This window comes from Ursus maritimus, unplaced genomic scaffold, assembly GCF_017311325.1.
Source record: "Ursus maritimus isolate PB19 unplaced genomic scaffold, ASM1731132v1 scaffold_22, whole genome shotgun sequence".
NCBI classification, from domain to species: Eukaryota; Metazoa; Chordata; class Mammalia; order Carnivora; family Ursidae; genus Ursus; species Ursus maritimus.
Window position 1 is genome coordinate 33,543,621 of NW_024424675.1, and position 17,251 is coordinate 33,560,871.

Genomic DNA, 17,251 nt, shown 5'->3' on the forward strand with positions numbered 1-17,251 from the left:
GGGGCGGGGCGGCGGCAGGAAGCGGCCGGAGCGGCGCTGGGAGAGGCCTGGGCCCGGCGAAGCCCGGCCCGCCTCGGTAAGCTGCCGGGGCTGCACCGCGGACCCCGGGGGACCGCGAGCCCCTGAGCGCACCACGGGCCGCGGGAGGGAGAGACGCTCCAGCCGGGGAGAGAGACGAGGGGAGGGTCCCGGCCTCTCCCGGGAAGAGCGCGGCCCTAGGCTGCGGCGGGGCAGGGAGAGACGCCAGGCGACGTCCGGGGCTCGCAGGACCCCCAACGGGCTGGGGCGGGGCCTCCGCGGCGCCCCTCCCCCCGCCGGTTGGGCCCCGCCCCTCCTCCCCGCGCGGGGCCCCGGGTCTCCCTCCCGCCCCCGCCCAGGACCCTGCGTCGCGCGCTCCCCCCAGGGTGCCATGGCCTCGCGGCTCCTGCACCGGCTGCGGCACGCCCTGGCCGGCGACAACCCTGGGGAGGCGGCCACCGGCCCGGAGGCCGAGCAGTTCCCGGAGAGCTCGGAGCTGGAGGACGACGACGCCGAGGGCCTGTCCTCCCGCCTCAGCGGCACCCTCAGTTTCACCAGCGCCGAGGACGAAGAGGAGGAGGACGAAGAGGACGACGGGGAAGTTGGCCCCGACCCGCTGCCCTCCGGGGACGGGGCGTCGGGAGAAGATGCAGGCGAGTTCCCGAAGACAGAGGCGGGAACCCCGGGGCTCGATTAGGCCTCCACCCCAGCCATCTCTTGGCTGTGTGACCTTGAGAGAGTCGCAACACCTCTCTGAGCCAAGTTTTCGCTCGTGTCAAATGGGGGAAATCACTCCCATCTCGGGGTGGCTGGGGGGCATTAAATGTACAGGGTCTGGGATACAAATCGTAATAATGTGCTAGCGATGTTTTGGGGGTGGAAATATTTAGAGCCTGCTGTCTGCCAGGCACGGTGTTTGGCACCTGGCCCCTCTCTGGCCCTCAATTTCCACTTATGTCAAATGGAAGCCTGTCTCACTTGGTGGATGAGTGAGGTCACCACACATGGTTTATGTCAACCTTAGCTCCAGGCCCATTGATGTGACTGGTCATGTGCCCATGCAGAACGGAGCCCCCCACCTGACGGGCAGAGGGGCAGTCAGCCCCTGGCAAGGCAGTTGCAGGATTTCTGGAAGAAGTCCCGGAACACCCTGGTGCCCCAGCGGCTGCTCTTCGAGGTGACCAGTGCCAACGTGGTCAAGGACCCACCCTCCAAGTACGTGGTGAGTGAGGGTCCAGGAACCCCTGGGCTGTGAGTCTAGAAGTCTGGCTAAGAGAAAGTAGGGAAGACTCCCAACTTCTTTGGGGGGGGGGTGGTCTAGCTGTATAGTTACAAATGGCCAGTCTATTTTAGGAATGGGGAAACTGAGGTCAGAAAGGGGATGTAATTTGGTCAAGTCCTTAGGCAAATGACTTAGCTTTCTGAGGGATTATGGACCTGACCCCATCCTGGTTTTGAGACTAAGAGAACTGGTGTGTGGGCCCCAGCCCCCAGGTTTTGCAAACTGTAGCAAAATATAAGATATACAGGAAAGACTATTATCTGGGTCAGACCCGAGACCCACGTTGCATTGGTTAGTGGTTAAAAAAAAATGGGTTTTGGATCCAGACCTTGATTCAGACTCCACTATTACCAGCTGTTTGACCTTGGGTGAGTTGTGTAACCTTGATGACCCTATTGCCTCATCTGAGCAGTGGGAATAATGCAGAGGGTTGTTGCAGAAATTAAATGAGACAGTGCACAGAGAGCCCTTAGCACTGTGCCCAGCATTATGGAGAGCTTGATAAAACGGTAGCTCTATTATTATGACTTAACTTTGGCTTGAAAATGTCTGGCATCTAGGGCCTGTTGTGGCCTCCTTACAGCCCAGGTGAATCAGTCCCTGGGCACCCACACAGTGTACGATAATCTTGTTCTGAGGGTTAGATTTAGGGGGTAGGAGGGGTTGGGATGAAGAGCAGTGTGGGGGAAGACCTTGGAGTCTGGTTTTCCTTGCCCATGGAAAGGAGAAACTGACATGGGAGAACGAGGTCTGCCAGGTCCCGAAACCCAGCGTGACCTGGCCAGTCCTGGCAGACTCAGACTTCCCTCATCTTCAACACCCTCCTCCATTTCTGACTCAGCAGGAAAGGGGCCTGGAGCCCTGTCCCACATCTGGGCCTCTCCATTCCATTCTGCTGCTTTTAGTAAACAAGGGCCACGCCCATGGGGTGACTGCTCCAATTTGAGCAGGGATTGACTCTGATGATCTCGTCTTAAGAGGCAAAAGTCCCAGCCAGGCCTCATGCACTGGGAAACAGACCCCAAGGAACAGCCGGGCAGCAGGGAAGTATGGGGTGAGTCTGAGAAGAGAATGATAACATAGAGCAGGATGGCCAGATATGCCCTGGCCCATGTCTGGACAGACAAGCCCCCTCCTCTGTCCAAAGGGGACCCTAAGTCCTGACTGAACTTTTACCGCCGGGGGCGGGGCAGGGGGGGTTGAAAGCCCAGGCTGTGGAATTAGGCAAGCCTGGGTTTGAATCCCAGCTGGACCATTTACCAGCTGTGTGACTTAGGGGAAGTCTTTGAGCCCTTTGCCTCTGGTGGCTTCCCTGGCTGTCAGACAGCGTCAGGGACTCCCTCCTTGCTGTGCTCCATAGTCAAGTGCCCAGCACAGCACGTCGTGGCAGGGGCAGGCGCTCAGTTAATGGAGCTACTGTCATCATTACCCATCTTGGCAGGACATTACAAAGGTCAGATGAGATAATGGATATAAAATGTTTCCTTTTTGCCAAAAATTTAAAAATAAAAGTAAAAGCTACATGAATATAAGGGGTCATTTTAGACAATGCTTCCTGAAGTGTATTTTGCAGGAAACTGGTTTCCTGGAATGTTGATACTGTTCCTTTAAAAAAAATAAAATAAAAAGGTTTTGCAGCCAATATGTTTTGGGAATGCACAACTGAACGGGAATAAAATAAATTTCTTTAAGGTTAAACCTTTTAATCCTTAGTATTAATGTACACTGAATATTTGAGAAAAGTATAAAATAGACCAGAGGTGGCTAGAATATTGGCAGTTTCACAGAACAAATTCGAGAGAAAAGTCTGGGTTTGGTGTTAGCATGCCTTCAACATCTCATGCTTAACTCATCCCCCTTTTTAAACCTGGTGGGTCAGCATTATTACACACTAAGCTGTGGTCATGTGCTCAGACCCGGGGACAGCTTCATGGTCCTCTCGATCAGCGCCTCTCAAACATCAGTCATTCCAGTACCAACTTCAGGATTCTTGTCTTAGCTAAATCCTACTTGTACCATTCCTTGCTTAACATTTTTCTTTAAGGAAACCTTTATTTTTTCGTAAATAAGTTCAAAAGACTTGAAAGAACTACTGTACGTGGAAAGCCTTGCTTGCTATAAAGAGAACCGTAAAAATTAATTAATTAAATACAATAAAAGCAGTGACAATGAAACCGGGTCATTAAAACCCTGCATGAATGCTGCTGCCGGAAGGCCCTGACCGGAGATTCACTTTCTAGGTCTTCTCTGAAAGTGGAGATGAGAAGTGTCGGAGAAGTGCGTTTTAAAAACCAAACTGAGAGAGCTTCCTGATCTGTAGACAGAATTCAAAAGGAATTGGCGGGGGGGGGGGGGGTCCACCTCCTGTCTCTGCTTCAGTGGTATTTACTCCAGCACATACCACCTAGAATCTCAGGAGCAACATTTACTTACACACATCCCACATGTGAGCGGACACTGACCTAGGCCACCGCTTTGCTCACTAGAGAGGAAAGCAGACCCGGGACAGGGGTGAGGGTGGGGGCTGTCTTGCTTCATGACGCACCGCGAAGGAGTAGCTGACCAGGAATTAGGACCCGAGCCTGTGCCCCGATGTCCTCTTCACCATGCTCGCTACTTGGTCTATCTGAAGACCTCTCCTCCAGGTCTGCTTTGGAATAACCTGGCTAAGGATGTGGGGGCTCTGTGTCCAGAGTGGAACATACTCCAAGCTGGCCTTGAAGGTTGGTTCAGAGGCCCAAGAGATCGGCCTGGATTTCAGCTCCCAGCTGGTTTACCAGAGGGGCTGTCCGAAGAGCTAACTGCCCCATGGGAAGGGAGTGCTCCCTGGAAGGGTCAAAAGGGGTGGCAGCTCCAGGCACTGAAGCTCATCTCTGTCTTTCTCTCCCCGTGCTGCCTTGGGCCTGGGTCATTTCAGACGAGCCTCAGGTAAGATGGGACTGGGCTCCCTGGCTGCTCCCCCAGCAGCTCCCACCCTCCTGGGCCCAGTCTCAGGGGCGAAGGGAAGAAGTGGGTGAATGCAGCTTGAGGTGTGGGGGTGGGGAGGGAAGGGGCGCACGGACAACTCACACCTACGCTCACTCCACCCTCTCCGCAGCTCTACACCCTCGCCGTGATGGGTCCAGGGCCACACGCTCGCCAGCCAGCCCAGATCTCTCGCCGCTACTCGGACTTTGAGCGATTGCACCGAAACCTGCAGCGACAGTTCCGGGGCCCCATGGCCGCCATCTCATTCCCCCGGAAGCGCCTGCGCCGGAATTTTACCGCCGAGACCATCGCCCGCCGCAGCCGGGCCTTCGAGCAGTTCTTGAGCCACCTGCAGGCAGTGCCTGAGCTGCGCCACGCCCCGGACCTGCAGGACTTCTTCGTGCTGCCCGAGCTGCGGCGGGCACAGAGCCTCACCTGCACCGGCCTCTATCATGAGGCTCTGGCGCTCTGGGCCAACGCCTGGCAGCTGCAGACCCAGCTAGGCACCCCTTTGGGCCCAGACCGCCCTCTGCTGACCCTGGCTGGGCTGGCTGTGTGCCACCAGGAGCTGGAGGACCCTGGGGAGGCCCGGGCATGCTGTGAGAGGGCCTTGCAACTACTGGGGGACAAGAACCCCCACCCTCTGTTGGCACCCTTTCTGGAGGCCCACGTGCGGCTCTCCTGGCGCCTGGGCCTGGACAAACGCCAGTCAGAGGCCCGGCTCCAGGCCCTGCAGGAAGCAGGCCTGACCCCCACGCCACCCCCCAGCCTCAAAGAATTGCTCATCAAGGAGGTACTGAACTGACCTTGCCTAGACTTAAGGCCACTGTGGGGAGAGGCACCGCCCCGGGGAAGGGGGGTGGGGGTGGGCAAGGAGGACATGAATAGCAGGTGGGAAGCTGTAAGGGGTGCTGGGAACTCCTAGAAGTCCTACAAAGAATTTGTAGCAAACCAAGGAAACATGTTCCTTCTGTCAAGCTGGGCTCAGGACAAGCTTCAGCTGGGATCGCCCTGGGGCGGTGTAGGGAAGAAGTCTGATGCAGTCTCTCCAGCTCATGGATGTCTGGGGACTATGCCCCAGGGTAGGTCAGTGTTACCTCTTCCTTGGCCGGAGGGCCAGGGACTCTTCCTCTGGAGTCCTGGAGTAGGGCTGCCATTTGGCCCAGGGGAATTAAAGGCCAGCAGCTCCAGTGGTATTAGTCTTTTTATTGGGTTTGGGGACAGAAGGCCCAGCCCTCGACTGTAAGGACTTGGGGGGAGAAGGGTGATCCTTGAAGCCCCAGGCCAAGCTGGTCCCTCTGGCTACAGCTTGCTCTCTGAGACCCTGGGCTTCACTCGGATCATGCCCTCCTGGGCACAGGACACAGCCAGGACGCCATCCCGACGCCATAGCCGCCCTTGGACCAGGCCCCGGGAGCCACCTGTGGGTGAGGGGAAGGGTGAGAACGGCCTTCTCTCTCCTTCGCAGCGTGGCCAAACGTGCTTCTTGAAAAGTGTGCAACCGGTATGGCTGCCCCATACAAGGGCACATCGAGTGCTGTGGCCTCTCCCAATCTCTAAGTGCCCCTTTATGAGCCTCTTAGGAATGGTCCCTGGGGGTGACTCCTGAGAGAACCCCACGTGACAGTTTGAAAGCACTTTCACATATCCACTGGCTTCCTCCAAAAGCTCACGGGGGAAGATTTCTGAGGGCAGTCTTGGGTCAGCAGCTTGGCTAAGCAGATCCACCCCCACTCTGGCCACTTGTGGTCGGAAACCCGGCAGTTCCCTTTCCAGTGAATCAAACCGGGTCCTCCAGGGCGGTAATTCACAAAAAAAAAAAACACCATTCTCACCCCTACCAGGAAGAAGGGGGTGGGGGAGGACCTGGGGCCATCACATCTGGCCACCCTCCCTCCCCACCTAGAGACTCCCTTGCTAGCCTTGGGCCTGAGTGGAAGGTTCTGGAGGGAGCTGCTGGTCTCCCTTACACAGAGTAGAGCTCACTTAGTTCTCATAGTAGCCAAGTGAAGCAGGCCTCAGCCCATTTTCCAGATGAAGACACTGAAGTCCAGGGAGCCCCAGGCACTCGGCCATAAGGAGCTGGCCAAACCCGAACCCAGGTGTCCTAATTGCAAGGTTGCTGACCCTGTGTTGCGACGCCCTTGGTGCTGGAGAGTTCCCCCTTCCCTGAAGAGAGACTCCCTGAAGTTCTGTCCCTGTTTTACAGAGCAGGGCTTTTCTTCATCTGAAGTGTACTTCCCTGGAAAGGAGCCCAGGGCTCTGAGACTAGACAGTGATGAACGAGTCTGGGCTTCTCTGTGCACCACGAGTGTCCAAGTAGCAGAGCCCTTAGAGACTGCGGAGGGCCCTGACCCCCAACCAGGTTGGTTAATCCGCACTATCGCTCAGGGAGCTGCTTAAAAATAGTTTTCTGGATTTCATCCAAGACCCGCTGAGTCAAAACCTCAGGGGTGGAATCTGAGTACCTATTTGAAAAAGCTCCCCCAACTGGCAATCTCACGCCACCACGGTCAGACACTACTGCTCCCATGCGACCCTGTTTGTTTAGATAGGGAACCTGAGGCTCAGAGAAGAATGGAGACTGGCCCAGGATCACACAGACACTCTGAAGTGCTTCTGGGCCTAGAACTGGGTCTCTGATACTCCCCACATGCTACAGAAATTAAGCTGAGCAGGTGTCCCTTCTCGAGCCTCATGCTGTCATTTTGAAGACAAAAATGCCAGAACTTAGGGGGGCAGGAGAGGAAGTGACGGGCAGCGCCTCACAGGATCACCCGAGAAAGCAGGCTTTCTGTGCCCACCCCCCCAGTCAGCCCCCTTGTCCCCCGGGGCCCCGTACTCACCAGCCCAGGGGCTCTCGCACTCATAGAGCATCCAGTGGTCAGCTCGGAACGGGGTGTGGAACCACATGGAGTGGTCCAGGGAGACCATGTGGCGCACCTGGTGCTGCCAGTGGTGGGGCAGCACTGCTGTGCCCAGGAAGGCATAGTCCGAGATATAGGCAGCCACGCAGCAGTGCATCTTCATGTCGCCCTCCCCTGCAACGCGTGCGGGCCCCGTCAGCCCCGGGCCCTGGGCTTTACAGCTCAGGACCTGCAGGGAGACGGGCAGAGAGGGGCTGCCATGCACAGATGTGCAGAGTGTTTGCTGCGTAAGGGCACCTGCCCAAGGGTGGGTGTGTGTGTGTGTGTGTGTGTGTGTGTGTGTGTGAAGTGACAGAGGAGGTAGGGATGGGCAGAGGGCAGGGCTAAGTGAGGACTGAAATCCAGTCTGCACTCCCTAAGTCTCCCACGCTGGGCCCTCTAAGGGGTGTCTTCTTCCAGCTTGCAGAGGCCATATGGTTAGCAGGGGTCCTGGAGAAGAACCTCAGCAAGGTCCCTTGCCTTCCCCAGAAAGGGCCTCTGTTAGGATTAGTAGAGTGACCTCGCCCTTCATCCCCATACGAGTGGCGGAGAGGGTCCTGGTGAGAAGCTAAGCCAACTTGCCCATCACACCGACAAGGAAACAGGCCAGAGAGGGGAAGTAACACGCCCAATGCCACCAAGGCATGAGGTCCAGGCCTAGCGCTGGGAAGAATGTTTTCTTCCAGTCCTTGGGGTCCTCTTACCAATATGGCCCCGGGCTCGCACCCAGAACATCTGTTTGGGCTCCAGGCTCTCCAGCTGGCTCAGGATAGGCGGCTTTACTGGCTTGATCTCAATGGGCACCTCCTTGGCAGCAATTCGGTTCAGTCCCACTAGGTACTTCTTTTGGAGGTTGGGGTCCCTGAAAGTAAAGGGGAAAGGGAGATTCTCTCTGAGCTGCCTCTGGGACCCCCTCATTCCTCCACAGGGACTCCTGACTTTTCCCCACAGCTCCCCTCCTGCACAGCGTCTGAATCCTTTCTCTGCCACTCAGGAGCCCTGTGACCTTGTGCAAGTCAATAACCTCACCGAGCCTCTCTTGCCATCTACAAAATGTAGATAATGACAGCAGCCTACCTCCTAACCCTTCAGAGTAGCAGGGGGGACCCTATCAGAGGCACCCTTCTAAGCATTTCACATACACGACCTCGTCACAACAGCCCTGCGAGACAATGCTGTCATCGCCCCCATCTGACAACCGACCTGAAATAAGCAGCTGGAGTTCACGGAGCTCGCTCAGGGAGTGGAGAAGGCAGGACGTGGACCCAGGCAGTCTGGCTCCATGGGTCAGGCTCTTACCCACTTCGCTACTCTCAACTTTCAGGAAGCAGCCTGCGCAACTTGGACCGACCTACCCAACCCTACGCAATTGGGAAGACGGCGTCCCGGGTCGGGGGGCGTGGGGGGCCATCTCCAAGGAAGCCCCTCCGCCCTGGTAACAACCACCCTGAGTGCTCTTCTTTCCATTTTCAGCCCCCCCCCCCCCCCCCGGGCACTGTCCCACAGACCTGACCTGACGTTCTGAACCTGCACTGCCCACTCTGCTAGCCGCTAGCCACACGTGGCTACTGAGTGCCTGGAGTGTGGCTAGTGTGACAACAGAATTGTTCGTTCTGTTTAATGTCACCTCAATAGACCCACATGTGGCTAGTGTCTTCCTAGTTGGACGGCACCGCTCTCTAATTTAGGGACCTTTAAGAACAGTGTCCTCCTTTCATTTCAGCGAACATTTTTGAGCTCTGACAGCAGACTAGGCTCTGTGCTTCCTCCTCTCCTGTCAGTAGCGGTTTAACTATAATTCACTGAGTGGTCATGAAGTGACTTATTATCTCTTACCTCACTGAATCCTCACGGCAGCTTTATGAGGTAGGAATTATGATTAGCACCATTGTGCCTGTGAGCAGAGGCTCAGGGTGGGCAAGCAACTTGCCCAAACTCACACAGCTAGCAGAAACAGAGTCTATATTCGAACCCAGGCCTTTACCAAAAGATCAAACCCATATCTATCCCAACGATATTCTGCTGCTGAGCCAGCACACAGCACAGGACAAGGGGCTGTCCTTAGGGTACGGCCGGGAAGTACGCGGGACCGACATGACCATCCCCATTTTCAGACGAGGCAGGACTCTGAAGGGCTGGGGAGTCGGGCAAAGTCACGAAGCAGGGGAGCACTAACAGAGGCACACACCTGGCCAGAATCCATGTGTCTGTCCTGTGTCGGGACCCAGAGCTCTTTCCCCTGCCCCACCATTTTCCCAACTTCATTAGCTGTAATCCAAGAAAGAAATGTATTTCACCAGGTGATATTCAAAATACTGAACACCCACGAGGGCAAAGACAGCAGGGACCCGTCACCCCTGCCAGGCACGACCTCCCAGGCTGCTGGATCACGGGTGATCCCAAAGGAGGAGAGGGATCATGCAGGGACTGGAGAGGTAGGTACCAAGTGACCACAGAAGTGTTTCACTATTTTAACAACCAGTGACAACACCTGAATTGGCTGGATCAGAAGCTCTGCATTTACATCGTGACCCAACACGCTCGCCCGTGCACACAGACTCACACACACCACACACACAACTGAAACTCAAGTTTCACCAAAGGGGACTTTACCCTTACTACACACGATACGCTCCAATATCTGTATTTTTTTAAATGCCGGTCAAGACCCCCTAAAGGATTCCAATTCCCACTCCCAGGAGCCAACTGGAGCCTCCAGCTCTCTCACCTTAAGTACTGGTCGATGAGGGCCTTGTGGTCCAGCAGCTCTTCCGGCGGGGGCACGCTGGGCATGGAGAACTGGTGCCGCACGGGGCTGGGCTGAGCCTGCTGGAAGGAGGCCTGGCAGATGAAGATTGGCTTGCCGTGCTGCACGGCCTTCACCGAGCGCACCGAGAAGCTCGTCCCTGTCCGCGTCCGCTCCACCTGGTACAGCACCGGCACCTTGGGGTCCCCTGTGGCGGGCACAAGTGACACGGTGAGTCCAAGTGAGCCCGTGCGAGCGGCCGTCATCACCACGGCTGGACAGGCACCTCCGCTACTCCTTCTCTACTCCTTATCTGCTCAGTGGCCCCTGACTGAGGCCTCCTACAGCCCGCGGACGAGGGGTGCAGCGAGAATTCCAGAGCCCGTCCTCGGGTGTTCCGGGACAAGCGGAGTGCCTCTCTCTCCACAGCACAGGGCAGGGGGACATTCCCTGCATTCAAATCCTGGCCCGGCCACTCACTCGCTGCGTGGCCATGGGAAAATCTCTGAGCAGTTTACCCATCTGTAAAATAGGATCATCAGTGCTCACGCCTCTCAGGATTTTAAGAATTCAATTAGTCATAGTTGTAAAGTCTTTAGGATAACATCCGGCACACAGTAAGCGCCCCAAGTGTTTGTCAGAATAATCCCAGCTTTTGTGTGGTTTTATCTGTGACTGGGATCTTGTCGCAGGTCCAGTACTAATCTTCTAGATCAGAGATCAGCAACTCTGGCCTGTGCCTTTTTGTTTTAGAACAAGCAAAAGCTATTTATTCAGAGTTTATATAGCAAGGGAGTCAGTCACCCTCACTTACGTTTGGCAGAAACTCAAAGGCAGGCAGAGGAGTGGGAAAGCATTACAGTGAAAACAGACCGGCGATACGCCACGACGCGGGCTGCTGGCATGGGGAGTCCGTAGGGAAGCTAACTAGCAGCAGGGCAGCCTCTGTAACTGGTAGGTGTGCATATTCGGCTTTCTCTGGTTGGTCCTAAGTTGGAAGTGGGGACAGATATTAGGGAAGCTATCAGCTATTAATCAAGTCTTTGGTGTTTGGGGGTTTGGCTTCCAGGACTGGTTGCTAGAGTTGGTGGCCTGACTTCCTACAAGTCTGACGTGTAGACAGCAGGTTGGTTTCCTGTGCTGCTTGCTGCCAACTGTGGATCAGAGTTCTGTTTTTTTTTTTTTTTAAGGTTTATTTATTTAGGGGGTGAGGAGCAGAGGGAGAGAATCTTCGAGCAGACTCCCCGCTGAGTGCAGAGCCCGACGCGGGGCTCTCGATCTCACGACCCATGAGATCATGACCTGAGCCAAAACCGAGTCAGACACACAACTGACTGAGCCACCCAGGTAGCCCAGAGTTCTGTTTTTATCTATGGTCTGGCTGTTATCTGTGGGACTATTCATTCTCTCAGGAAAAGCCTGCTGTCAGCCACTTCATCCCAGATGCAAACAACAGTCACTTGGCCCTTCTCTTTTGGGTGTCTGCATCCCCGGGGCAGGATGGAAGCCACTTGCCCTGCTTGAGGCCTATTAGCTAGCCCTCAGAGAACCAGTCAGGAGGGTTTTTGGGAGGAGAGAGTCTCCTTGGTGTCCCTGAAGTCCTTCAATGTCTCTCTGATTCAGGCCGACGGTGGAGAACTCTGACACCTTGGCAGTGAGACATCTTGGGGACGATTTTCAATATTCAGATGAAAGAAGCAGGTCTCAACAAGTGTTGCTTCCTCCACCATCAACCGAATGGGGAGCCAACCAGGCACCGGAGGCTCATTCAACAGCAAGAAATATCACCACCCATCCAAAGCTGGCTTGTTTGCTCGGCAATCTGCTGGCCGGCACTGCCAAAGGGGCACTTTTATCAGAATGGGGGCTCCTCAAGGCCTTTAGGAAGGGCTTCCCAAGAGTCCAGATCCTGGAAATAGTTACATGTGCAATCCGATTTCAGGGGCTGGAAAGGAACCCTCTTTTCCCTACCAACAAACTTAAAAAAGGAAAAAAGAAATGGGGTGTCTGAGTCACTCAGTCGCTTAAGCATTTGCCGACTCCTGGAGTCCTGGGATAAAGCCCCACATTAGGCTCGCTGCTCAGCAGGCAGCCTGCTTCTCCCTCTCCCTCTGTTCGTGCTCACTCTCTCAAATAAAGAAATAAAATCTTTAAAAAAAAAAAAGAAAGAAAAGAAAAAAAGCTCTAATCTAATCCTTAGGCTGTAGCTAACGCACAGTACTTCCAGTTACTAGTGATTTACCTTTCAGTGTGAATGAGTTCCAGACCTGTTCTTGGACATTTTTATTGGACCAGAGCAGGTAGGCCCTGGAATATATTGAAGGAAGGGAGCAAACAGTTGTGGAGTGACTGCTGGGTTCCAGGTGGCATTAGAAACTAAGGCAGCTTGGGGGCACCTGGGTGGTTCAGTCGGTTAAGCATCTGACTGGGTTTCGGCTCAGATCATGATGTCAGGGTCCTGAGATGGAGCCCCCCACACTCAGCGAGGAGCCTGCTTGAGAATTCTCTCCCTCTGCTCCTCCCCCCACCCAGCAGGCTCACTAAAATAAATCAATCTTTAAAAAAAAAGACACTAAGGCAGGTTTTCTCAAGTGGGTCTCACAATAGCTTTGCAAAGGCTTTTTCCCCCATTGAATAGATGAGGAAACTGAGAGCATTAATAACATTTTTTAACTACACACAAGCCCATTTTTTAACATATTGTCTGTTGTTGCTTTTGCCCTCAAAACCTAAAATACTGTTTTTCAAGTAGTCTCCAGGCCCAATGTGGGGCTTGAACTCATGACCCTGAGATCAAGAGTCGCATGCTCCACTGACTGAGCCAGCCAGGTGCTCCAAAACATAAAATATTTTTTATCTGGCCTTTTACAGAATAACGTTTGAGGACTCTACTCTTGATTTGCCAAGCTCTAAACCTATCCCAAGTCAGATGACTCCTGTGCTACATTCTTCTACATCTCTAGAGAAATGCCTGAAGGAAAAAAAATAAATAAATAAGACCACAAAAAATTAAACTATCATTCTATCCTGGGTTTTCAGAAAAAGAATTGATATGGTAAATAGCCAAGGACAAGCACCCCCATCCCAGCATCTTTTATTTAAAAATACTGAAACATCATCATTGGTGTTTAGGAGGTCACATCTCACGCTCGTAAGAGAGCTTCCCTTTTCACCTTGCTGCCAGGAAGCTCAGAACGAACTTTATAAAACTGCAACAATATGCCTTAGCCTAGTTTTGTGTTGTTTTTTTTTAACACAATCATCTCTCCCAAATCCTGTTACTACTAGTCTCCTGTCCCGACTTCTATTTTAATAGTCCTGTAATAGCTATCGATTAGTCAATATATATTGAAAAGCTGCAGCATTTCAAGAAGCAGGTAAGGACACAAATGACTGATGATTATTTTGAAATAGTAGCGCGGGCATGCCTCATTTCACACTGCCCTTGGATGGAGACTTTCCAAGAAAAAAGATCCTTCCCCCAAAACCTGGTAGCTCTCCCATGGTTTGGAATTACCTACCAAGAGTGAAAGAGAAAAGCAAAGGAGGAGGGCAGAGTGTGAAGCTTGGAGACACGCACACTCAGGTTTAAATCCCGGCTCAAGGGGCACCTGCGTGGCTCAGTCGTTAAGCGTCTGCCTTCGGCTCAGGGCGTGATCCCGGCGTTATGGGATCGAGCCCCGCATCAGGCTCCTCTGCTATGAGCCTGATTCTTCCTCTCCCACTCCCCCTGCTTGTGTTCCCTCTCTTGCTGGCTGTCTCTGTCAAATAAATAAAATCTTTAAATAAATAAATAGATAGATAGATCAATCAATCAATCAATCAATCCCAGCTCTGCTTCCCTGAGCACTGCGGGAGCTGGTTACATAGCCTCTTCTCGTCCCCATTTCCTTATAGGTAGAATGGTGGCAGGAATGCCCACCCCTCATGTTGACTTATAAGGACCAAACAAGATAATGTACATAGCTATGCTCTGTATCATGTGAATTTTTCTTAGTCCCATAAGTTCCTCATTAAAAAAGAATAGTTCTCATTTACAGAAAACCAGCAACAGTCCAGGACCCTCCCCTTCTCCATTTTTCAGGTGGGATGAACCAAGCCTGGTGGGATGGGGGATGGGGGATAGGGGTGGGGGTGGTAACCTCACTCAAGATTGCTTGGAGAGTTACTGGCAAAGCTGAAACCAGACCCAAGGTCTTGCAGGCTGGTGCTCTCTTCTCCAAGACAAGCTGCCTACTGCCGAACTCCTAGCAGAGGTGACAGCACCCCCCTGAGGATCCAGTACAGTGCTTGGCACCAGAAGGTGTGTAAAGAATGAACAAAAAACCAGCAGGGAGCAGTTAAGCAACAAAGTCTTAGATCATTTCACGCCAGGTAACAAGTGACTGGGAAACAAAGGCAAAAGAAAAAATTAAATTTCCTTAACTACTTACAGCCCATTGACAAGTCCTTGAAACAGGCAGAGTGACATTCCTCTAGGAACTCAGCTGCCTCAATGTTAATACTTTGCTAAGGGCAAAAGGCAATCTTAGCTTAACATTATCCCGACAACCCCCACCCCCCAACCCCCGGGATCCTGCAGGTCTTCTTTAAACATATAGAAATTCCTCTGGAAACTTCCTTTATCTCTACCCCCGAAGATGCATTTGGCAATCATTCTCCAAGTATGTGGCCCACTGATATATATCTGAAAAGTCTCATGACTAAGGTTTCATTAGATAGTAATAAATGACCTTTTCCTAACAACAGCTAGCCCCCTCAAGATCCTGGAAACCTTGTTTCCAAAATACCTTGGAGGCTTGTGCTGTCCCTAACCCCTCCCAACTTGAAAATACATAATCAGTCACTCATCACAACCCCAGTGCAGCTCTTTTTGCCCATGGGTCCTGTCCCATGCTCTAGTAAAACCAACTTTCTGGGGGCACCTGGGTGGCTCAGTTGATTAAGCATCCAACTCTTGATTTCCGCTCAGATCAGGATCTCAGAGACATTCAAGAGGCGTCTGAATGAGATTCTCCCTCTCCCTCTGCCCCTCCCTCCAACCCGCCCCCCCATCTCTGTTTTTTGTTATGTTTTTTTAAGATTTTATTTCTTCATTTGAGAGAGCGAGCATGAGCAGGGGAAAGGGGCAGAGGGAGGAGGAGAAGCAGAGACTTCCCGCTGAGCAGTGAGCCCAACGTGGGGCTTGATCCCAAGACCCTGGGATCATGACCTGGGCTGAAGGCAGCCGCTTAACCAACTGAACCATCCAGGCAACCTCCCCTCTCTAAAAATAAATCTTTAAAAACAAACAAACAAAACCACCATTTTGCACCAAAGACATCTCAAGAATTCTGGACCATTTGCTCCGAGAACCCCAACGTTTTCACATCAACAAGCACTCAGTGATCTCAGGAGGTGTGAGGTCCAACACTCTTCTTGGCCCCAGGCCTTGTTCCTTTCTAGGCTCCCCTGAGGGGAATCAACTAACAGTCTCTCTCTCCCCCTCCCCCTTCTCAGTCAGCCCCCCAAGTGCAGGAAGAAGTGGCTGCTGGGCCATCAGGGTTGGGTTGGGGATAAGGAGGGGGTAGTTTACCTGCCCGTACAAAGTAGCAGTGCAGGGAGTGCACATGGATGTCTTCACTCACAGACTTGGCTGCAGCCACCAGGGCCTGGCCCACAATCTGACCCCCAAACAGCCGCTGGGTTGTGGGTACCCAGTAATGTCTTCCTCTGTGGGGAGAGGGGAAAGCAGGAAATACTTGGGCTGAACACAGGGCCAAATCCTGCAACCATCATTGAGCCTATAGGGCAGGATCTCTCTGGGATCCTTTTGAAATCTGGCGAAAGCCATGGACCCTTCTCCCAGGCAAATACCCTTACTCTGCATACAGCATACATGTAACTTCAGGGCCTTCAAGACTGCCCAACCCTTCTGTGGGCTTCAGTTAAAGGAACCAATCCCCTTATTTTACACAAAGAGAACAGGAATCAGAGAGGGAAAGTGACCTAAGCAAGGGCACACAACTTAAACATTGCCAGTCCTGAGCAGTATCTGCGTCTTTTGCCCCCAGGTCCAATGTTTCTTCCACTGCTGATTCCAGGATAAGGCAGAAGCTTCTCAAGACTGTTAGGGCCAAGACAAACCCCAAAAGCTGGAGGCAGACTACATTAAGGCCTGCCACTTAACACGTCTCAACTTGAACACCCCAGTCCTTCCAAGGACTAGATCTAGAACTCTAAGCGCCCTCAGGCTTCAAGTCTAACCCTTCAGTGCACACAGGAGGAAACCGAGGCCCCACAGGTGAAACTCCAGCTTCCTACCAGAGCCCCACCCAGTCCAGCCCCAGGTTAGCATTTTTTAATATAATGCATTCCAAGTGGCCCTCCAGGAAGTTATTTGTAACTCATTAAGTAGGAGAAAGGGAAGTTAGCACCTAAGATTGCTTCTGAAAAGCCAGTAGGAAACTTGAAGGTCAAAACTATTAAATCCCTAGCTACAGAAAGCATTTAAGTGGCATCTGGAAGGAAAAGGCCTCAGAAAGAGTAATGATGAGCTACTACGTCCCTCCAAGCGGTGGAGGAAGCGAGGTGTTTAAGAGGAAAAGGGCAATGAATATGCAAGAAACTGCTTATAAGTTTTAAATCTGATCAGCTGCGTGCACTTGGAGAAGTCACCACCCTTTCTTGGCTGGCTCCCCCAGGGGCATGACTCCTCAAGGGAGGCTGATGAGAAGGCTATCTCAAGCCACCACTTTATTTGCCCAGCTTGCTAGGACCTCCTAGTCGCGGGGCTGCGCAGACCTGGCGCGCAGACGGAGGAAGCTAGGGCAGCGAGGCCAGGTCTGTCACGGACAGGTTCTCTCCCAATCGCGACAGAGTCTGCACCCCACGCAAAGCCCATCCTCGTCCAGAGGGCTATCAGCAAGGGGCAACGCGGTGGCGGCAGTCGAGATCAGAAGCCTCTGTCCCGATGGGGGGGTGCGAGCCAGATGCGGCCGGCTACCTGAACAGATCCTCGTCTAGCGGCTCGAGGCTGAGCACGCTGGTAACCAAGACGCTGCGGAGGTCCCCGGGGGGATCGCCGCCGCCCTGCTCGTCCTCTGGAGCCTGCCGGGACGACATGTGGTTCACTTGCTGCCGGCCAGGACACTGCGCTGGGCGGACACGAGGAGACCCGCACTGAACGCAAAGCTTCTTCCGGCAGCTTGCACCAATAACCGGAAATCCCCTGCCGGCCCTGAGAAAGAGGGATCCAAGTTATGATTGGCCAGAGCTCCTGTCAGTCTTCGCGAGTGACGGGCGATCTTTCTCTGACGATTGGAGAAAATGAGTGCCAGTCTGAGCATCCCG

General features: G+C 53.3%; 2 protein-coding genes across 3 annotated transcripts; one reads left to right on the top strand and one right to left on the bottom strand.

Annotated features, from left to right (window-relative positions):
* The first annotated feature begins 32 nt into the window (after positions 1-32).
* Positions 33-5,457, top strand: SNX21 (sorting nexin family member 21). 2 transcript variants are annotated; one of them, XM_040638397.1, is made up of 4 exons: positions 33-76; positions 404-671; positions 1,083-1,240; positions 4,398-5,457. In XM_040638397.1, the coding sequence occupies exons 2-4, from the start codon at positions 410-412 to the stop codon at positions 5,070-5,072; spliced, it is 1,095 nt and encodes a 364-aa protein (XP_040494331.1). In that variant the 5' UTR covers positions 33-76; positions 404-409; the 3' UTR covers positions 5,073-5,457. The 2 variants fall into 2 exon arrangements, with proteins under 2 accessions (XP_040494331.1, XP_040494332.1); XM_040638398.1 differs by lacking the exon at positions 33-76 and having other exon boundaries at positions 330-671.
* Positions 5,454-17,121, bottom strand: ACOT8 (acyl-CoA thioesterase 8). Its single transcript, XM_008698051.2, has 6 exons — positions 16,905-17,121; positions 15,495-15,631; positions 9,902-10,127; positions 7,878-8,035; positions 7,114-7,308; positions 5,454-5,688 (listed from the first exon to the last, which is right to left on the bottom strand). The coding sequence occupies exons 1-6, from the start codon at positions 17,021-17,023 to the stop codon at positions 5,570-5,572; spliced, it is 954 nt and encodes a 317-aa protein (XP_008696273.1). The 5' UTR covers positions 17,024-17,121; the 3' UTR covers positions 5,454-5,569.
* Positions 17,122-17,251: the final 130 nt, after the last annotated feature.